This window comes from Psammomys obesus, unplaced genomic scaffold (assembly GCF_907164565.1).
Source record: "Psammomys obesus unplaced genomic scaffold, mPsaObe1.curated_primary_1811, whole genome shotgun sequence".
NCBI classification, from domain to species: domain Eukaryota; kingdom Metazoa; phylum Chordata; class Mammalia; order Rodentia; family Muridae; genus Psammomys; species Psammomys obesus.
In genome coordinates, this window is record NW_026585644.1 from 19,604,759 (window position 1) to 19,621,908 (window position 17,150).

Genomic DNA, 17,150 nt, shown 5'->3' on the forward strand with positions numbered 1-17,150 from the left:
GAAGGAAGGAAGGGAAAAATAAGAGAAGAAAATGGTCCTAATAGATGGGAAAATTAAAGAAGAGTTACAAGGGAAAGGATCAATGTTGTTCAGTGAAGAAATTAAGTATTAATTAAAATACTATATAGAGCAGACTTCAAAAACACTTGAAATACTTTCCTGCTTCTCTGATTGTTTTAAAATGTGCCATAACAACCTTGATTATAGCAACTGCACCAAGCCTTAAGGGAGACTGCCTAGATGTGGACCCTCAACACACACCCTCTGAGCCACACGCTGGACACCATGCTAAGCTGTGTAGAATCAAAGAGGGAAACTTAATCTTTATCCTGGGCCTGAGGACGGAGAGAGAAGCACACACTGAGTCACTCCCTCATAGGACGAGTGTCCTCTCCCCATACTTGACACAGACACACATGGGCCAAAGCCTGACCACGTATCACAGAAACCCACGTCTGTATCACTCTACCGCTGACCAAATGCCACCCTCAAAGAGACACTGAATCTTTGAATCAACACTGCAGGAAGGGCTGCTCACATAGATTAATTTCCTCAGTGAACATGAGCTCATAAATTACACGGCGGAAAAAAATATTTGTTTGTTTGTTTTTCGAGACTGTGTAGCCTTGGCTGTCCTGGACTCACTTTGTAGACCAGGCTGGCCTCGAACTCACAGAGATCCGCCTGCCTATGCCTCCCAGAGTGCTGGGATTACAGGCCTTTGCCTCCGAGCCCAGCCACAGCAAAATTTACAGTCTATTTTCATGGCAACCTTCCTTGAGGGATTGCATGGTCCTCAGCCCATCGGAGCAGAATTCCCCTGATTCGGTCTCAGGTCCTGTTGCTGTTTTAGTCTGGGGAGTGAGGACTGCTTTGACGTTTTAGGGACCAACACCAGGGCTTCTTCTGCATCGGGCAGACTGTGTCACAGTGTCACCTCCCAGTCTCTGATTTCAGGTCTTCTTAATGACAACCATACATCAGGCGGAGATGCTAGCCATGGCTAGCTGCTTCCCTGGGATTCCTAGAGCAGGGAGTAGTCTTGCCCTTCTGTTCTGGACTAATTTTCATTTCTCCTTCCCACTGGCCTCCACTACAGAACACAGACCTGCTGCTCTCTGCAGCTCCCACATCACTGCGCTTTTCTTGTTCACCCCCCAGCTCTCATGCATGCCTGCCCAGTGACTGACAGCTTACTTCAGCTCATAGTGCATTTTCCTTTGGAAAAACAGTTAACAAATGTCTGAAATACCCATTCATCTGCTGGTACTGCTACTCCATAATTCAGCCCAAACCTGGCAGAGTGTCAGCTGCATACTGAGTACTGCAGTCCACGCTGTGTCTGGGGCAGAAATGAAGCTCAGAACGAGACTAGCTCACTGGCTAGTATATAGATGCTTGAAGGACCCGAGAAGCTCATAAATTAAAAGAGCAAATGAAACAGGGGCCCTTAAGGGATTTCATACTAATGACAACTAAAGCCATCTTGTCCTAGGATCAATCAAGCCCAATCTTTACTTTTTGCTTTGACCATAAAGATATTGTGCACTCTGAAAATTAAGCTCCAACACAGCTATCGAAGATAATAAATCATAGGAAAAGATAGAGCAACACGCCTCAGCTCTGGGGGGCTGTGAGGAGGCGGGGTGGTGGGAGCGGAAGCTGAAGCCAGTGTTCACTGTCACTGCTGAGTGGCTGCAGAGATGCAGGGGGTTTGTTGCCAGAAATCCCGAGCTACAGTTTCATTCTAGAGTTCCATATGGTAGGACCGCCCTCTCTGGCAGACAACATGGGCATGGCGGGGGCGGGAGGGGGGGATGGAAATACACTCGGAGAAAGAGAAGGGGAGACAAACCCAGGCTCCAGACATTGCAGCCTAAACATCCTGAAGGGGGAATCTCTCTCTTTCTCTCCCACCTGGCAAACAGACCCAAAACCTTTTAGATCTTCCAAATGGCAAGCTGGTGCCCGACAGGCTTCGGATGAGGTGAACAAAAGCCACAGGTTCTGACAGCCTGACTGCGGGGGTAGTAAAGGGCATCATTCGTTTCCAAAAAGGAACAAACCCGGGGGAGCAAACAGTGAGACCAGGAACGCAACCTCGACCTTCGGTGAACAGAGGCTGCCCTGAGAGAACAGGTCAGGGAGATGCCCCTGGAAAGAGAACCCCGAAGAACAGGCCCATTAACAACGGGGGATACAAAGTTGGATCTTGCAGCAAGCACACAGCTTTAGTTCCCACTGGACCAGAAACCAAGCTGACTCCCAAACCCCACGGCCAAATGAGGTACGTATCTCAACTATACCAATAAGGGCAGACACGTCCCTAATACCATCCTTTGCAGCCAAAGACAACTGAGTCTTTCCCATTTTCCAATACACAGAAAACTCAAATGAGAAGGAAGATGGATCCAACTAGATAGAAGCCATTTTGGCCACACATAAAAATAGTTTAATATTATTAAAGTCTGGGCTGGAGAGATGGATGGCTCAGTCGGTAGAGGTGCCTGCAGCCATGCCTGACCACCTAAAGGTTCTCTCTACATAGCCTTGGCTGGCCTGGAACTCACTATGTAGACCAGGCTGGCCTTGAACTCAAAAAGTTCCACCTGCCTCTGCTCCCCAAACTCTGTGATTAAAGGAGTATGCTACCACATCCAGAAGAAGAAAAGACTTCTTAAAGTTGTCCTATGACCTCTACACACACGCACAGAACACATACACACACAATAAATAAAAGGTTTAAAATAGATCTAGGTCAATCATTCAGTATATTATTGGGCTACTATTCTGTAAACCAATTGATAAATGATTAAGACCTAATCCAGCAATTAGACAAGAAAAAGAAATAAAGCAGCCAGCTCATCTTTCAGCTACCTCTATCTATGATATCTCATTGCCAAAAAAAAAAAAAAAAAAAAATCCTGAGACTATACACACAATACACTACGAGCCAGGAAATAAATTCATCAAATTGCAGCTTAAATTAGTATACAAACATCAACTGTATTTCTATAGACTAATGATAATCCAGAAATGAAATTAAGAAAACAATTCCATTCACAACAGCATCCAGAAAGACAAATTTAAGAACAAATTTATCCACAGTAATGCACATCTGTGTGTACAATAAAAAACACAAAACAATGCTAAATCAAAAAGACTTCAATGGAAAAACGTCCCAGGTGCATTGGTGAGGTGATGCAAGGATGTTTTAACTGGCATCCGTACTCCTCAAACTGATCTATGGACTCCTCGCTGGCTTATTTGCAGATGCTGAACACGCTCTTCCAGAATCACTGGGGATGCAGAACAGCTGGAGCAATCTTAGGGAAAAACAGTTAGAACTCACACTTCCTCCTTTCAAAACTAACCCCTAAACCTACAGCAATGGAACTTGCCTGGTAGATACAAAGGGCACTGGAATAGAGGAGAGAGTGGCTGAAGTTCATCAAACTTTTAAATGTATCTTTTCGGGATGGGAGAGATGGCTCAGCAGTTCAGAGTACGTCTTAATTCGCTCTTTCTATGGCTGTGATGAACACAATGACCAAAAGGGACCTCGGGAAGAAAGGGCTTATTTCATCTTTCAGCTTACAGTCTATCTCCAAGGGAAACCAAGGCAGGAACCTGGGGACTGGAACTGAAGCAGAGACGTGGAGGAAGACAGCTTACTGGCTTGTTCAGCCTGCTTTCTCATCTAGCCCAGGAACACCAGGGGTGGCCTTACTGCAGTGGGCTGGGCCCTCGCACATCAGTCACTAATGAGGAATATGGCCCCCAGACTTTCTTACAGGCCATTCTGAGGTAGGCCATTCCTCAGCTGAGGTTCCCTTTTCCCAGAGGGAAACGCAACCCTAGGTTGCGTCAAGGTGACAAGAAACTAACAGCAGAGTGTGAGAGGCTCTTGCAGAGGACCCCAATTTGGCTCCCAGGACCCAAATCAGGCAGCTTACATCTGCCTCTAACTCCAATTCGAGGGCACCTGAGACGGTCTTCTGAACTCTGGGCACTGCACTCATATATGTGTGTTCACACATACATGCATACATAACTAAAAATTCTTAATACTTTTTTAATGTTTTGTTTCAAAGGATGCCATGAGATGACAATCCAAAATGGGAGCATTTGTAAGGCACATCTGATTACTGCCTCATGTCCAGAATATATGTGTGTACAACTCAATAATAAAAAGACAAACCAATATGAAAACAGGCAAAGGATTTGAAAAGTCAGGCCTCCAAAAACAATATATATAAATAGCCTCAGGCACATGAAACATGGCTCGACATCATTAGTCATCTATCCATCAAGGAAATGCAAATCAAATAAACTCGAAGTGAGATGCAACTTCACACCCGGGAGAATGGACATAATCAAAAAAGACAGACAATAATGAGCGTTGACAGGGGTGTGGAGAAACTGGGACACTTACACATGGCTGGAGAGAATGCAAACAGATATATCCGTTTTAAAGTCTGGCAGTTCCTTGGCCCTCACAAACTTCAATACAGAGCCACCCTATGACTTGGCAAGTCAGCTCCAAGTGAGAATATACACCTACAGTATAGCTTGCAAAAAATACTCAGTGCATCATTCATAATGGCCAAAAAGCAGAAATAATTCAAATATCCACCAGCTGATGGGCAAAAAAATAAATAAAGAAAGAAAGAAAGAAAAGAAAAAATGTGCTGCAACACACAATTCAGCCATTAAAAGGGGCAATGTACAGCTTCATGCCACAACATGAATGAACCTTCAAAACACTAGTTAACACAAAGGAAGACAATACAAAAGGCTACGTAATGTTTGAGTCTGTATAGATGTCTACAGTAAGCAAATCCATAGAGGCCAAAAGCAGATCAATGAACACCAGGGTGAGGGAAAGGGGGGATGGAAAGTGATTGCTAACAGGTGTGGGGTTTCCTATTTAAAAAACAAGAAAGTTCTAGGATTGAGTAGTGGGGTTGACTACCCACTGGGGATATACTAAAACTCGCAGTTGGATACTTTAAAACAGTTCTTCCCCACCTGTGGGTCAGAGCCCTTTTGGCAAACCTGTGCCTCCCAAATGTTTACATTACAATTCACAAAGTAGCAAAACTATAGTTATGAAGTAGCAATGAAATCAATTTTACAGTTGGTTGTCACCACAACCAACTGAATTAAAGAATCACAGCACTAGGAAGATTGAGAACCACTGCTTTACAAAGAAAGATGAGGGCAATGAAAGGAAAGCAAAGTCTTTGTAGATAGAGCTGACCTGGAACACACTCCACCATGACGCTAGGCTGGCCTGGAACTTGAAGCAACCATCCTGCCTCATAACAGGTGTGCACCATCATGCCAGAACAATTTTATGACATTTTGTATTTTTTTTATTTTTTTTAAAGCAACAATAAAAAAGTACCACAACAAGACAAAATAAATGATTCTAACCTAAATCAAACTTGAAGATAGATGGTTAAGCGCCTCCCTTGCCTTTTCAGGACTACAGAGTAGCTGATATTTATTCCTATCTAAATTCAATATATGTGATACAGACAACTATGGGGATTTGAGGCTGGAGAAGATGGCCACAGATCAGCCAAATCCCTATTGTGAGAGGGCAGATTTCCTGGATGAGCTCAGTCACACAATAAAACAGAGGCCCACTCAGATCTGAAACCCAGCCCTCCTAACTGCCTGGCTGCTGCTATCATCCCACAGCACAGACACAACCGGCAGACACGAAAAACTGATGCCTTGTGAGATGGCCTATCTTCTAAGGATGAGCACACCACCCCTCCTCCACCTAAATTAACCTCAATATAAGAAAGTCAGGGGAGCCAGGCAAGGTGGCGCACACCCGTAATCCTAACACTCAGGGAGGCAGAGGCAGGCATATCTCTGTGAGTTTGAGGTGTATCTCTGTGGTCTACAAAGCGAGTCCAGGACAGCCAAGGCTACACAGAGAAACCCTGACTCTGGAGGGAGAAAAAAAAAAAAGTCAGGGGGCTGGACTGATGGCTCAGAGGTTAAGAGCAGTTTCAGATCTTGCAGAGGTCCCATGTATAGTCCCCAAGACCCCACACGGGGACTCCTACCACCTGGAAACCCCAGTTCCGGATCCGATGCCTATTCCGGCCTCCTCAGGCTCTTGTAAGCACAAGGTGCACATTTACTCTCTCAGGCTCACATACACAATAAGTAAAGCAACTAAAGTAAATACATTTTGAAAGAAAGTCGGCGTTCATGCAACAAACATTCAGTAGCCCCCACACTATCTAGTGGCCACAAAACCCTGTGATCGTAAACACAACCTGCCTTTTGCCAGGGAGACACAGAACAAGGCAGAATCTAGAGACCACGCATGTAGTCCACAACTTTAAAAAAACCACTGGCAAACCAGCAACAGTCTGTCCCCAATTCCAGCCAGCAGTGAACCCGACAGAATTCCAGATCAGGCGACAACTGTCACGGTGACTGCGAAAGTACCTTGACATTTGGAGAGGGACCCTTTAAAGGGGGTAATGGAGGAGGTGACCTCCAATGTCTCAAAAAATACAAATATAAACAGCCAAGTGGTGCTAGGAAGTGACGTGTATTCTCACCCAGCCCTCCTCTGTTGCAGGCCTAGCCAGCAATCATCCCTTCAGACCCAAAAGCTTGTTAGGAACAGGTGAGGGGGTTTCGAGGGAGTAATGCACACACTCTCCCAAGGCCCCTAACAGACAGTGGGATGCCGACTCCTCCCTGCCAGGTTCTGCCTGGACCTGTACATCTCTGAGCCATCCTTCAGGGCCACCTCCCACACACAGGTCTGCTGGCCTGGAAGACGCATTCTGAGTCTGTTCACTATGAGGGCCTTTGGATACACAATCCAGATTGGTTTTTGGAACCCACAGCCCTAGGAGGCCACCTGGATCATATAACAACTCACTGTGTGGCGGTGAAGGCCACTCAATAAACGCCTCTAGAGGCTACGCCCAGAGTCTCACCCCTGGCACCATATAAACCAGGCATGATAGCACAAGCCTATAATTTTGCAGCCCTCAAAGGCAGAGGCAGGAGGATTAGAAATCCAAGGTCATTTTAGGCTATATAAAGTTCAAGGCCAGCCAGCCTAAGACACAAGGGACCCTGCCTCAAAAATAAACAAGAAATGTAAAAGCCCTCTAAAAAGGTCTCTAACCCTAACTGCCTCCCCAAGGATTAGCTTGATAGCCCTGGAGGTGTCAATCACACTTCCTCTTAGTGGACAAGGAAGACTGGCCTGCAGAGAGCAGTGGACACTAACTTGCACTGAGAATGTCCACTAGTCAGAGGATATTATAGAACTAACGAGACCCTCACTAAATCCTCACATGGTCAGGATTCTTGCTCTGTGAACTGCTGGAACCCCAGGGTCACATGACTCCACTGAGGCTCAATTTCTTTAACTATGAACAAGAAATACAACCTCTCTCAAAAGGAATAATCTTAAATAAGCATGTTTCATTTTTTTTCTTGCTTCTCAATTATTTTTCTTTATTTTTTGCTGTAATATAATTACATCATTTCCTCCTTCCAAACTGTCCAATATTGTCCTACTTGATCTCTTTCAAATTCATGGCCTCTTTTTTTCATTAATTGTTATTTTTTTACATGTATGTATATATTACTAAATATGTAAACACAGCCTGGTCAGTCTGTATAACTTTATATGATGTTTTCAGGGCTGACCATTTGGTATTGAGCAACCAATTGCCATAAGCACATTTCTTTTTTCTTTTTCTTTTTTCCAAGACAGAGGTATAGCCTTCGCTGTCCTGGACTTGCTTTGTAGAGCAGGCTAGCCTCAAACTCACAGAGATCTGCCTGCCTCAGCCTCTGTGAGTGCTGGGACTAAAGGTGTGTGTCTTTACCACCCGGCTATAAGCACATTTCTTTTTTTTTTTTTTTTAATAACTTATTTAATTTCATTTCATGTGCATCAGTGTGAAGATGTCAGATCCCTTGGATCTGGAGTTACAGACAGTTGTGAGCTGCCATGTGAGTGCTGGGAATTGAACCTGGGTCCTTTGGAAGAACAGACAGTGCTCTTAACCATTGAGCCATCCCTCTAGCCCCCGAGCACATTTCTTAACACAGAATTAAAGCCCATACAATAGTAGTTATTGTCATCATCACTGCTTAAAAACAAAACAAAACACTTAATGAGAAATAAGACAGTCCTTAAAAGCCTGCTGGCTTGTTAAGATTCTAAGACAAGGGAACCCATCATTTGAAGACATTGTCTTCATCAACCACCTGATATTATTGGCAAAGCCATCACCAGCATCCAGTAGAAAGATGACATCATTAATAATACCCTTGGCAGGGCAGCCTCCTGCCAGGGTGTGAGCAATGGCTGGCCACCGTCCCTGCAGAGCTGGGCTGGGCAGGACAAGAAAAAGGAAGAGCTTCTCCAGGGAAGAAGGGAGGAAACAGAGCAGGACCCCCACCCCAGAATCTCCCAGAAGGCACCACTCACAAAAAGCAACAGAGTCCATTCACTACAGGAGCAAGAAAGACTGCACGGATCCAAAGGCCTCAGTGCAAAGGGTTTTCTTAGGCACCAGCTCTACAAAACAGGTGGCTGCAGAAACAGCGGACAGTGATGTCAGAACGCTTGATCTGAGTTCTGGGAGGAGGAAGAGTTCAGATCCCAGAACCCACATAACTGCTGGGTGGACATGGGAGCCAGCCTGTAATCCAGGGGCTTGGAAGGTAGACATAGGCGAGCCTAGGAGCAGGCAGCCTGTATTTGTGAGCTCTAGGTTCAACTGAGACCCCATTCGTCAATCAAAGGAGACACCTGATGTCACCCTCAGGCCTCCACACATACATGTGAACACACACATGGACATGGAAGAAGAGAAAATCTTGGCCCAAATCCGGACTCCAGTTCAGCCTAGCTCTGTGAAGTCGGTAAGGTAGCCAATCTTCTCTAAGGCCTCAGTAACACCCAGTTATATTGAAGGATGTCTGGTACTCAATAAAGCCCAACAAATACAGAACACGAAGAAAAGAAAAACAACATCTAGCATGCTCTGCCGAAGCAGCTAGCTTGGACATAACCTTACCGGAACCATGATGTCCGCCAGGGCTCCCTGCCCCCCTGAGTGGAAGGTGCCTGAGAATCTACCATTATCCCACTGAAGCTTGTCCTACATCAAGGCCAGCATATAATAACATGTTAAACAAGAAACATGTAAACAGAAGAGCTGGCCTGCAGAGGCCACCGGGTTGTGGTCATAACTACTAGACTCTGAGGTACAATTGTAGGCCTGGTGAACTCAAACGCATACTACAGGGACAGAGAAACTGCCCAAGGCCTCACCATGGGGCAGAAAGGGTTATCCTGGTGGCATCAAAGTTAGGCAAACTCCCTACCCCCTCTAATACCTCACCAGCTAACTCAGCTGGCTCAGGGTGCAACTGTTCCCGGCTAGATTCCCCGAAGCAGCTCATGACACCAACGATGGTGATATGGTCTGGTTTACAGAGTTTGCAAAGAGTCAGTCACCCAAAGTCAAATTTAAGACATCCTATCACCAAGCTTGGAATCCTTAGGCTGAACTCGAGGGGTCCATACATTTGGACGGGGGGGTCGGGGGGAATGTACACGTGTACTCGTTATTAGCGTCTAACTGAAATGCAGCCTTTCTTCAGCTGGGACCGGATGAAAGCAACACACATCCCAATTAGTGTCGATGTTACCTGAGACTGATAAAAGGTGTCACGATACCACACAGTAATTACTAGCAATGTCACACTATATTATTTACACTCATAGGACCCAACAACTGAGGTACTTATTAGACCCAAAAATAAATCTACACACCATTTTTTTTAAAAAATCACATATCAGTATGCCGTATCTTTTAAAACGTTTTACAAACTAAATTTGGTATAATTGGTTTTCATTTGGAATCTTGAGTTTTTATTCTACACGTTAACCTCTTTCTGCAGGGCCCCTGTAATACTCCCAGCATTCAGAGACTGAAAGGGAGCACGGAAGGCCAGCCTACTCTACCCAGTAAGACTAAGGAAAGAACAAGAGAAGTGAAGAGTCCCTCTAAAAAGAAGTACACTGCCAAAGGCATCCATGGCACAAAAGGGGGAAAAAAACCTAAAAGTTAAAATAAAGTTCCACACACAACCTGAAAGCCAGGCCTGTCCTCTTTCACAGCCCTGGTATTTGACAGTGACTCTATATGCCGGGTAGCTAAAAACACTTATGAAGAAATAAACTCAACCAAATTCCTTTGGAAGAACAATCATCCTCATAAAAGCGCAGCCTCAGCATCCCAGTTTTAACTCGCGGTCCCTTTATCCCACAGCATCACAGACACACTAAAACCACAAAGGCAGAAGAAAAAGAGGCCCCGGCAAGCCATCTGCTTTGAAGCCCCAGTCATGGGGTCACATTCAGGAATCATGTCTAAATGAGCTTGTCTCATTTCAGTAGGGAGAGGAGAGTTTGAGTGGCTAGAAAAAGGGGTGCATGCCAAGGAACAAGAATCACCAGCTAACACCCGCCCAGAAACACAGCAGCAGCAAAGGCCCCTCAGCCCCCGCCACACCTTACTCCGCCTGTGCAGTAAGACCAGAATGGTGCCTGCACAAGTCCTACAGCCAGCCATGCCACACAGTAGGCCTATGCCACTGCCACTAAGCCATGCTGTACAGCGCCAGCTTCACCTTGGGGCTGATGAAAGGCCCATTCTCTCGGTGTTGCGGCCTCAGCTACACTATTTGCACCACACCATGCACACACTTGGCATCTGCCAAAGGATTCTCCCAGTTCAAAGGACACTTGGCTTTCTGCGCCACCTCAGCACCCAAATGACTGCAACAAACCCCGCCTACCTACTCCCTCTCTGGTCTTTCCTCTTTTTCTCCCAGGTCTAGGAACAACCACTGACATGTCTTTAAAATGGAAACTAGCGGCTTAGGGGCTGAGATTGCTTCCTGTTCTTTCAGAGGTCCGGCGTTTCATTCCTAGCATCCACAACCAGGCAGTTCACAGCTGCCTATAACTCCAGCTCCCATGGGTTGTGGTCTCTGAGGGCACCTGTGCATGCATGTCACATACACATACCAAAAATAAATAAATAAAGTAAAAAATATATCCTAAAGAGGAAATCAGACCACGGGAGTCTGGGCCCCAAACTCTCCACACCACAGCAAAAATGCCAATTCTCTCCCCCAGGCAAAGCCCACAGTGATTCGGCCCTAACGCAACCCTCCACACTAGCCTCTCCTCTCTCTCACCGGCCTCCGATCACCGGCCTTCTGCCAGCCCTAATACGCACATCTTTGGTCTTTTCCTAGGCTCCCCTGTTCACAGGCCTTTCGGCCTTTCGAACAGGCAGCCCAAGCATTCCAGACTGCTCAAAGGTCACCTCTGCAGAGAGGCCTGTCCCGATTTCAGTTTCCTCCCTCCAAAACCACTTTCTACCCCCTGTATTATGCATGACCTTGACTTATCGTGACCAGGCACAGCATTACATAATCACCTGTCTATCAGGGATTATCGACTAGGGAGGAGCCTTTTAAAAAAAAATGTGGAGGCTCTAGGCCTCACCCAAATCATTGGAGATCAGAATTCAGGAGAGTGGGGCCAGATTCTTCCAGTCCACAGGAGGCCCCCTCCCCCACCAGGCAACTCCCACCACGACCCACGACTCAGGGCAGCCTCCAGCAGTCCCTTCAAGCCCTGGTTGCACATACCGCTTCTGAGAACTCAGTTAAAATGCAGGTTCTGACTCCACAGCTCCACAACGAGATCTGGGGTTCAGCACTGATGCCGCTGTCTGGTGAAGCAATTTCGAGTCGCTCGTCCACAGAACTCCTTGCAAGTATGTAGAGCTAAGTTCTAAATCTGCAGCATTCAACACGGTGGCCACCAACCCATGAGGCCACCAGGCATTTGAAACAGACTGGCATTTCTAAGGAGCTGACTGCATCCCATCCTTGGCCATCAGCGCAGGATGTATGTGGCCCACGGTGGAAGGCATCTACAAACTCTCGATCTAAGTAGCCTTCTACAGACTGCCTGGATATGAAAATCCCCCGAAGGCCTGTTTGGTCACCAGCTCAAGAGTGGATAAATATTTACCTAAGGTAGGAGCACAGATATGGAAGACTGGATTAAACCAACTTGGAACCTCTTGCGACACACCTCCATTCAAGGTCCTCTCCACCCACAGCCCCAACCACATGTAAGTAGAGTCCCAGCCTTGGTCTCTTTCATCAGTTACCATAGATGTTCACACAGACATGCCCTCATGTCACCTGAGTGCATTCATCTGCCTGGAGGGCCAGTCTCTCCCCACTGGACCACCAGTTCTTTCAAAGAGAAGGGATTTCTGATTCCACAACAGCAGGATTCCACAGACCCCCAGATGACCAGCAGCAAGAGCTGGAACCCACAGGAGTGCATCATGGTAGTTCTAATCATAGAAGAGAAACTGAATTCAGCTGGCGGGAAAAAAAACAAAACAAAACAGTTCCATCCTAACCAATCCAAAATGTTCCAGACACATCAATCCAGACTTCAGGGAAGCATGAAGTTGGCCTATCCCCTTCCAGAGAATATAAACACGCTGGGAAAGAGGTGGCGGCCTTCTGACCATAGATCCAAGATCTGTTAAGTCCGGTATTCTGTAGGAGCTGGTTTACAAACAAGTCACAAAGGACTACAACTCTGAATCAAAAGCAAAGCCTGTTCCCACTGGAACTGCTGGGCGGAGCCTGGCCCAGGAACAGCAGTTCCCCCGGGAGTCTGTACAGTCCAGATGTTCATTCTCCCCTCGCAGTCAGAACAGCAAAGCGATTTCCAAGGTAACCAAGGACAACAGAATAAGAGAATCATGGCCCCGGAAGGAAGAAGATTAAATTTTAATACTTAAGAGTCAATATCAAATTTATTTTTAAAACTACATCAATGCCAAATAAGCAAGGCAGAATGGATGGAGCTATGAAGAAGTGTCAGCTACAGCATGACCATCCCAAGAATGCACACAATTTTTCTCTACTTCAAGAGTATTCTGAGGTAAACCAGGGGCTTGAAGAAACTAAGAAATGGAAATAAAGCTGGAGGTGGGCAGCTCAGTTTTCCAATTTATGCCACAACTACTTGTTTCCTCCTTTATTTCCAAAAGCGCAGAGCTGACGCCAGTTGCAGCCCCACGCTTTGCGAAGTTTGCTAAAACTGCACAAGATAATTACTTCACCGAGAGAAAGTCATCACAAAGTGAAAAGTTTCAAACCAGCCACACTCTCACCTGCTACCAAGACGATAAACTTGTCAAGGGAATGCACAGGACTGGGGAAAAAGCTTAGAGAGTACAGTGCTTGCTACACAAGCTTGTGAACCTGCGTGCGGATCCCCAAGACTGAGCTATGCAGCTCCCTGCCCCCCAGAGGGGGAGCAGAGACAGGTGGTGGAGAACTGATTCAGGAAAACACCACAACATCAACCTATGGCCTCCATCAGCACACCACTAAGTGCACCTGCAAATATCTGCACGCACGCACGCACACAGAAAGGAGGTACAACAGTTCAACGTTCATACAACAGTTCATCCATTTCCTCCTCCCTTGCTCCATTCTCATTCCAGGGTCTGTATATTAACTACAGTGAAATCTGGTAAAGCAGCTAGCATTCAATAAATCAGCTGTCTGTTGGGTACTGTGCCACAACCTTCAGAAACTAACATGATTATCTAGACTGTGAACTGGACTGAAATGGAAAAAAGGGTGGGGGCAGGGTCTCATCCCAAGTCATACAACTGAAAAGTGAGGGAGCCTGAGTTGTAGGTGGCTGACCTGGCAAAGGGGCCATTTAGAGAATGCACCATTACTGAGCGTTAAAGCCGTGTAGTTTATGAAAGCAGCACAGGGCCAAGTTCAAACTCCACTAACTGGGTCTATAAACCTGAACTAATCTGCTAGCCTCAAGTTCCTCACCTATAAATCAGGGACAGAGATTGAACACAACATATATGACAGCTGTGGAACAGGCCCGGCACTAGCTAACAACTGATGTTCTAGCTGCAGGTATTCAAGCCAAGAAAGCCTATTTCAGTGAGAACGTGACTGTGGCCAGACATACCCTCCACTGGAAACGAGCACGGTTGCCAGGGTCAATCAGCTTTAAATCACCTTACTAATTACGTAATTCATTTAAGCAGGGGACCAGGGACATATTTTCAAGTCATATTTCTGTGACATGAGTAACTCCATCCATGTCACGGTAACCCCTCGCACATCTCATCTCAGCACGAAAAGATGTTTGCTTAAAATCCCAGTATTAAGAGCATCGTTTGTTATTACATTAGACATAGAACAATTTTTTTTTGTGCTGGAAGTGAACACTCAGTAATCTAGCAGGGAAAAGAAAGCATTCCATGCTGAGTCCTTTCAACTTTCAAAGTCGTTCCAACTCTAAGTTCACACACACAATATCCTAGAGTGGATACTGGGTTTACTTAAAATAAGATAAGCCTGCAATGATTTTAATTTTCCCCTGTTTGCAACTTGAACCCATTCTCTGCTTCGGAGGCCGAGGGAAACAAGCCTGCAATTTAACAAATTGACCAAAGCCAGTCTCTCTTTAATCTGCTCAGTAACTGAGCTCTTGGATAATCTCCTGCACTGCATGCAAAAGCAGCTTTGGGTTCATCCACTGTAAACTAAAATTAATCAGAGGGAGGGTATGCCATCTTTAATTTCAACTCCTATTTGCCTGGTTTCCCAACATCAGCCAGTGTTAAGAACATTTAACTGACACAATACAGAGAGGAAAGCATAATAACTTTATAAACACAAGCTTTCTTTTAAGTACATCACACACAAAAAGCCCCCTCCCCACCCTTTTCGATGCAATCATTTCCATAAGCATTAATGATGTATTTTCAAAACACTGACTATTTTCCTAGAGCTTTTCAACTGGTACTTATGGGGGAGGGGCTTCCCATGTGTCAATCCCCCCACCTGCCTCATCTGAAGGTGTGTGTGTGTGTGAGCCATGCTGACAAAAGTAGAATGAAGCAATCCGTACATCAGTGAACTCCACCACAAAAGGGTCACAGGCAGATCTTCTGGAAGAGGGGTGAGAGAAAAGAGAGGAGGCCGAAGGGGAAGAGAGGTACCCTAGCTATACTTCCAACAGCAGCATGCTGAATCAAGCATTTTCCATTGAGTCTAGTCTTGACTGTGTATGTCTACAAAGAAAAACATTTTACACTGAAGAAAAACAGTCTAGTTTTTTTTTTTTTTTCTTTCAAGCAATTCTTAATAGCAGACGCTTTGTTCAGGCAAGGGGAAAAGAATTTAACAGCATTGCTTAAATTTAAAGCTCTCTGAAGACCAACCCACCTACCCACCCCCAACCGCTGGCACAAGTATTTCAAAATATCTACCCCAATCTTAAGATTGTGGCCAAAGGAAATGTACTCAATCGGTTCACTACTGCTACACGTGTGTCTTGTACTCCGGTTACCTATTGTGAGCCCAACTGGACGCACAAAGCCTAGGGAGCGAAAAGATGCCACTGTAAACTCTGTCTGGGAGAGGAAAAAAAAAAAAAGATGAGGGAAGTGAAGCTATCTCAAGCCGCAGCCAGTCGGGGTCCCTTCCATGCCTGCTTTAATTTTCAACCCAACCTGCTCGCTCTTGCAGTCCCTCTTCCCCGGGATCTGGAGAGCTCGCTGCTTAGCCGTTCAATACCATGACTCTGCACCTTGAAAGCCCTTACTAAAATCAGGCCTTTTCCAGGTTAAGGTCAAGGAAGATAACCATTCTGCCAACAGGCACTACACAGGTGGCCCAGGAGCGGCTACCCGGGGCCTTTCGGACCCCAAAGCGCCGGCTCTCCACATCCTCGGCAGCGCTGCTCTGCGGCACGCAGTGGGAGCTGCCAGGCCTCCCGGGCTGGGGTGGGCACCCCTGCCTGAGCAGCTTCGGGGGTCCCCCTGGACCTGCTCCGCTGTTGGCTCAGGGCGCACAGCTGCCCCCGCCGGGCCACTTCTGGAACAAGTTGGAGAGGTCCGCGCCGGGGGACCCATCACCAAGGGGCCCGCAGAGCTCGCAGGGGTCCCCGGCTCGCAGCCGCCACGGACTCCGCGGCCGAAGTTGACCTCGGGGAAGATGGGAGCAAAGGACCTGGAACCCAACGAGGGAAATGAGAGCAGACAGGGGGGTTCCCCCAAAAAGGCCCAAGGTGGCCAAGCAGCCTCTCCCCAGAGCCACCTCTCAGGGAACAAAGGGCTTCTGTGTCGGGCACTGCTGGCCCGGCCGCGTCCGGCTCTGGAGGACCAGAAACTTTTCCCGGGTATGGGCGCGGGCGCCGGGCACCGGGCATCAGGCACCAGGCGCGGAAGCCTGGCGGGTCCCCAGGGCGCAGCGCGATCCCCGCCGCCCTAGCCTTCCGCCCCGCGCCGCCGAGGCTGCCGCTCACCTCCTCGATGGCCGCCACGGTGTTCCGGCACTGGGCCGTGCGCGTGGTGAAGCTGGAGGCCGTGGGAGCCTTGTAGTCCTCATGGGTCTCGGCCACGAATTCCGACACGGAGATCTGGTCCGGCATCGCCGCGGCGCCCGGGCGCGGACCGCCGCCGCCTCAGTCGCCCAGGGCGCGGGCTCCGACCCCGCCGCCGCCGCCGCTCCGGGCCGCGGACAAAGGGGAGCGCGGGGCGCGGGAGCCGCCGCAGGGCGCGGGAGCCACCGCGGGATGCGCGGCGGGAGCAGGGGCGCGCGCAGCCCGCAGCTCTGCCCGCTGTGCTCCGGGAGCCGCCGCCGCGTCTTCTCCGAGCGAGCCCAGACGCGGGCGCGCACAGCCGGCGGGAACTGCCCGCCACCCAGCCGCGGGCCCCGACGCCTCCTGCGGAGAGGGGCGGGTCCCGGCCGAGGGGGCGGTGGCCGGCGGGGCGAGGGGCGGGGCGGGGCGCAGGCCCGGCCGCCAATCGGTGCGCTCGCCGCCACCTCGCCGCGGGGAAGCGGAGGCCGCAGGAAGGAGGGCCGTGCGCGCTCGGGGCCCTCCAGCCGCTGCGGGCCGCCGCATTGTGTCTGCCTTCAGGGGCGTACAGGGGGTTCGAGGGCGACCCCTCACCGGGGCTGCGGTGCCCGGGCCCCTCCGCGCC

The 17,150-nt window shown here is 48.1% G+C and overlaps 1 protein-coding gene across 3 annotated transcripts in view; it reads right to left on the bottom strand.

Moving 5' to 3' along the window:
* Asap2 (ArfGAP with SH3 domain, ankyrin repeat and PH domain 2) overlaps positions 1–16,862 on the bottom strand; it is a 148,225-nt gene extending 131,363 nt beyond the window's left edge. For 2 of the 3 annotated variants that reach the window (XM_055625310.1, XM_055625301.1), the window contains exon 1: positions 16,472–16,862. In XM_055625310.1, coding sequence (XP_055481285.1) covers positions 16,472–16,597 — 126 coding nt within the window. In that variant the 5' untranslated portion in view covers positions 16,598–16,862. Of the gene's footprint in view, positions 1–11,739; positions 11,995–16,471 lie in introns of those variants that run through there. The other variant, XM_055625319.1, reaches the window with a different exon arrangement.
* Between the last annotated feature and the right edge of the window lie 288 nt (positions 16,863–17,150).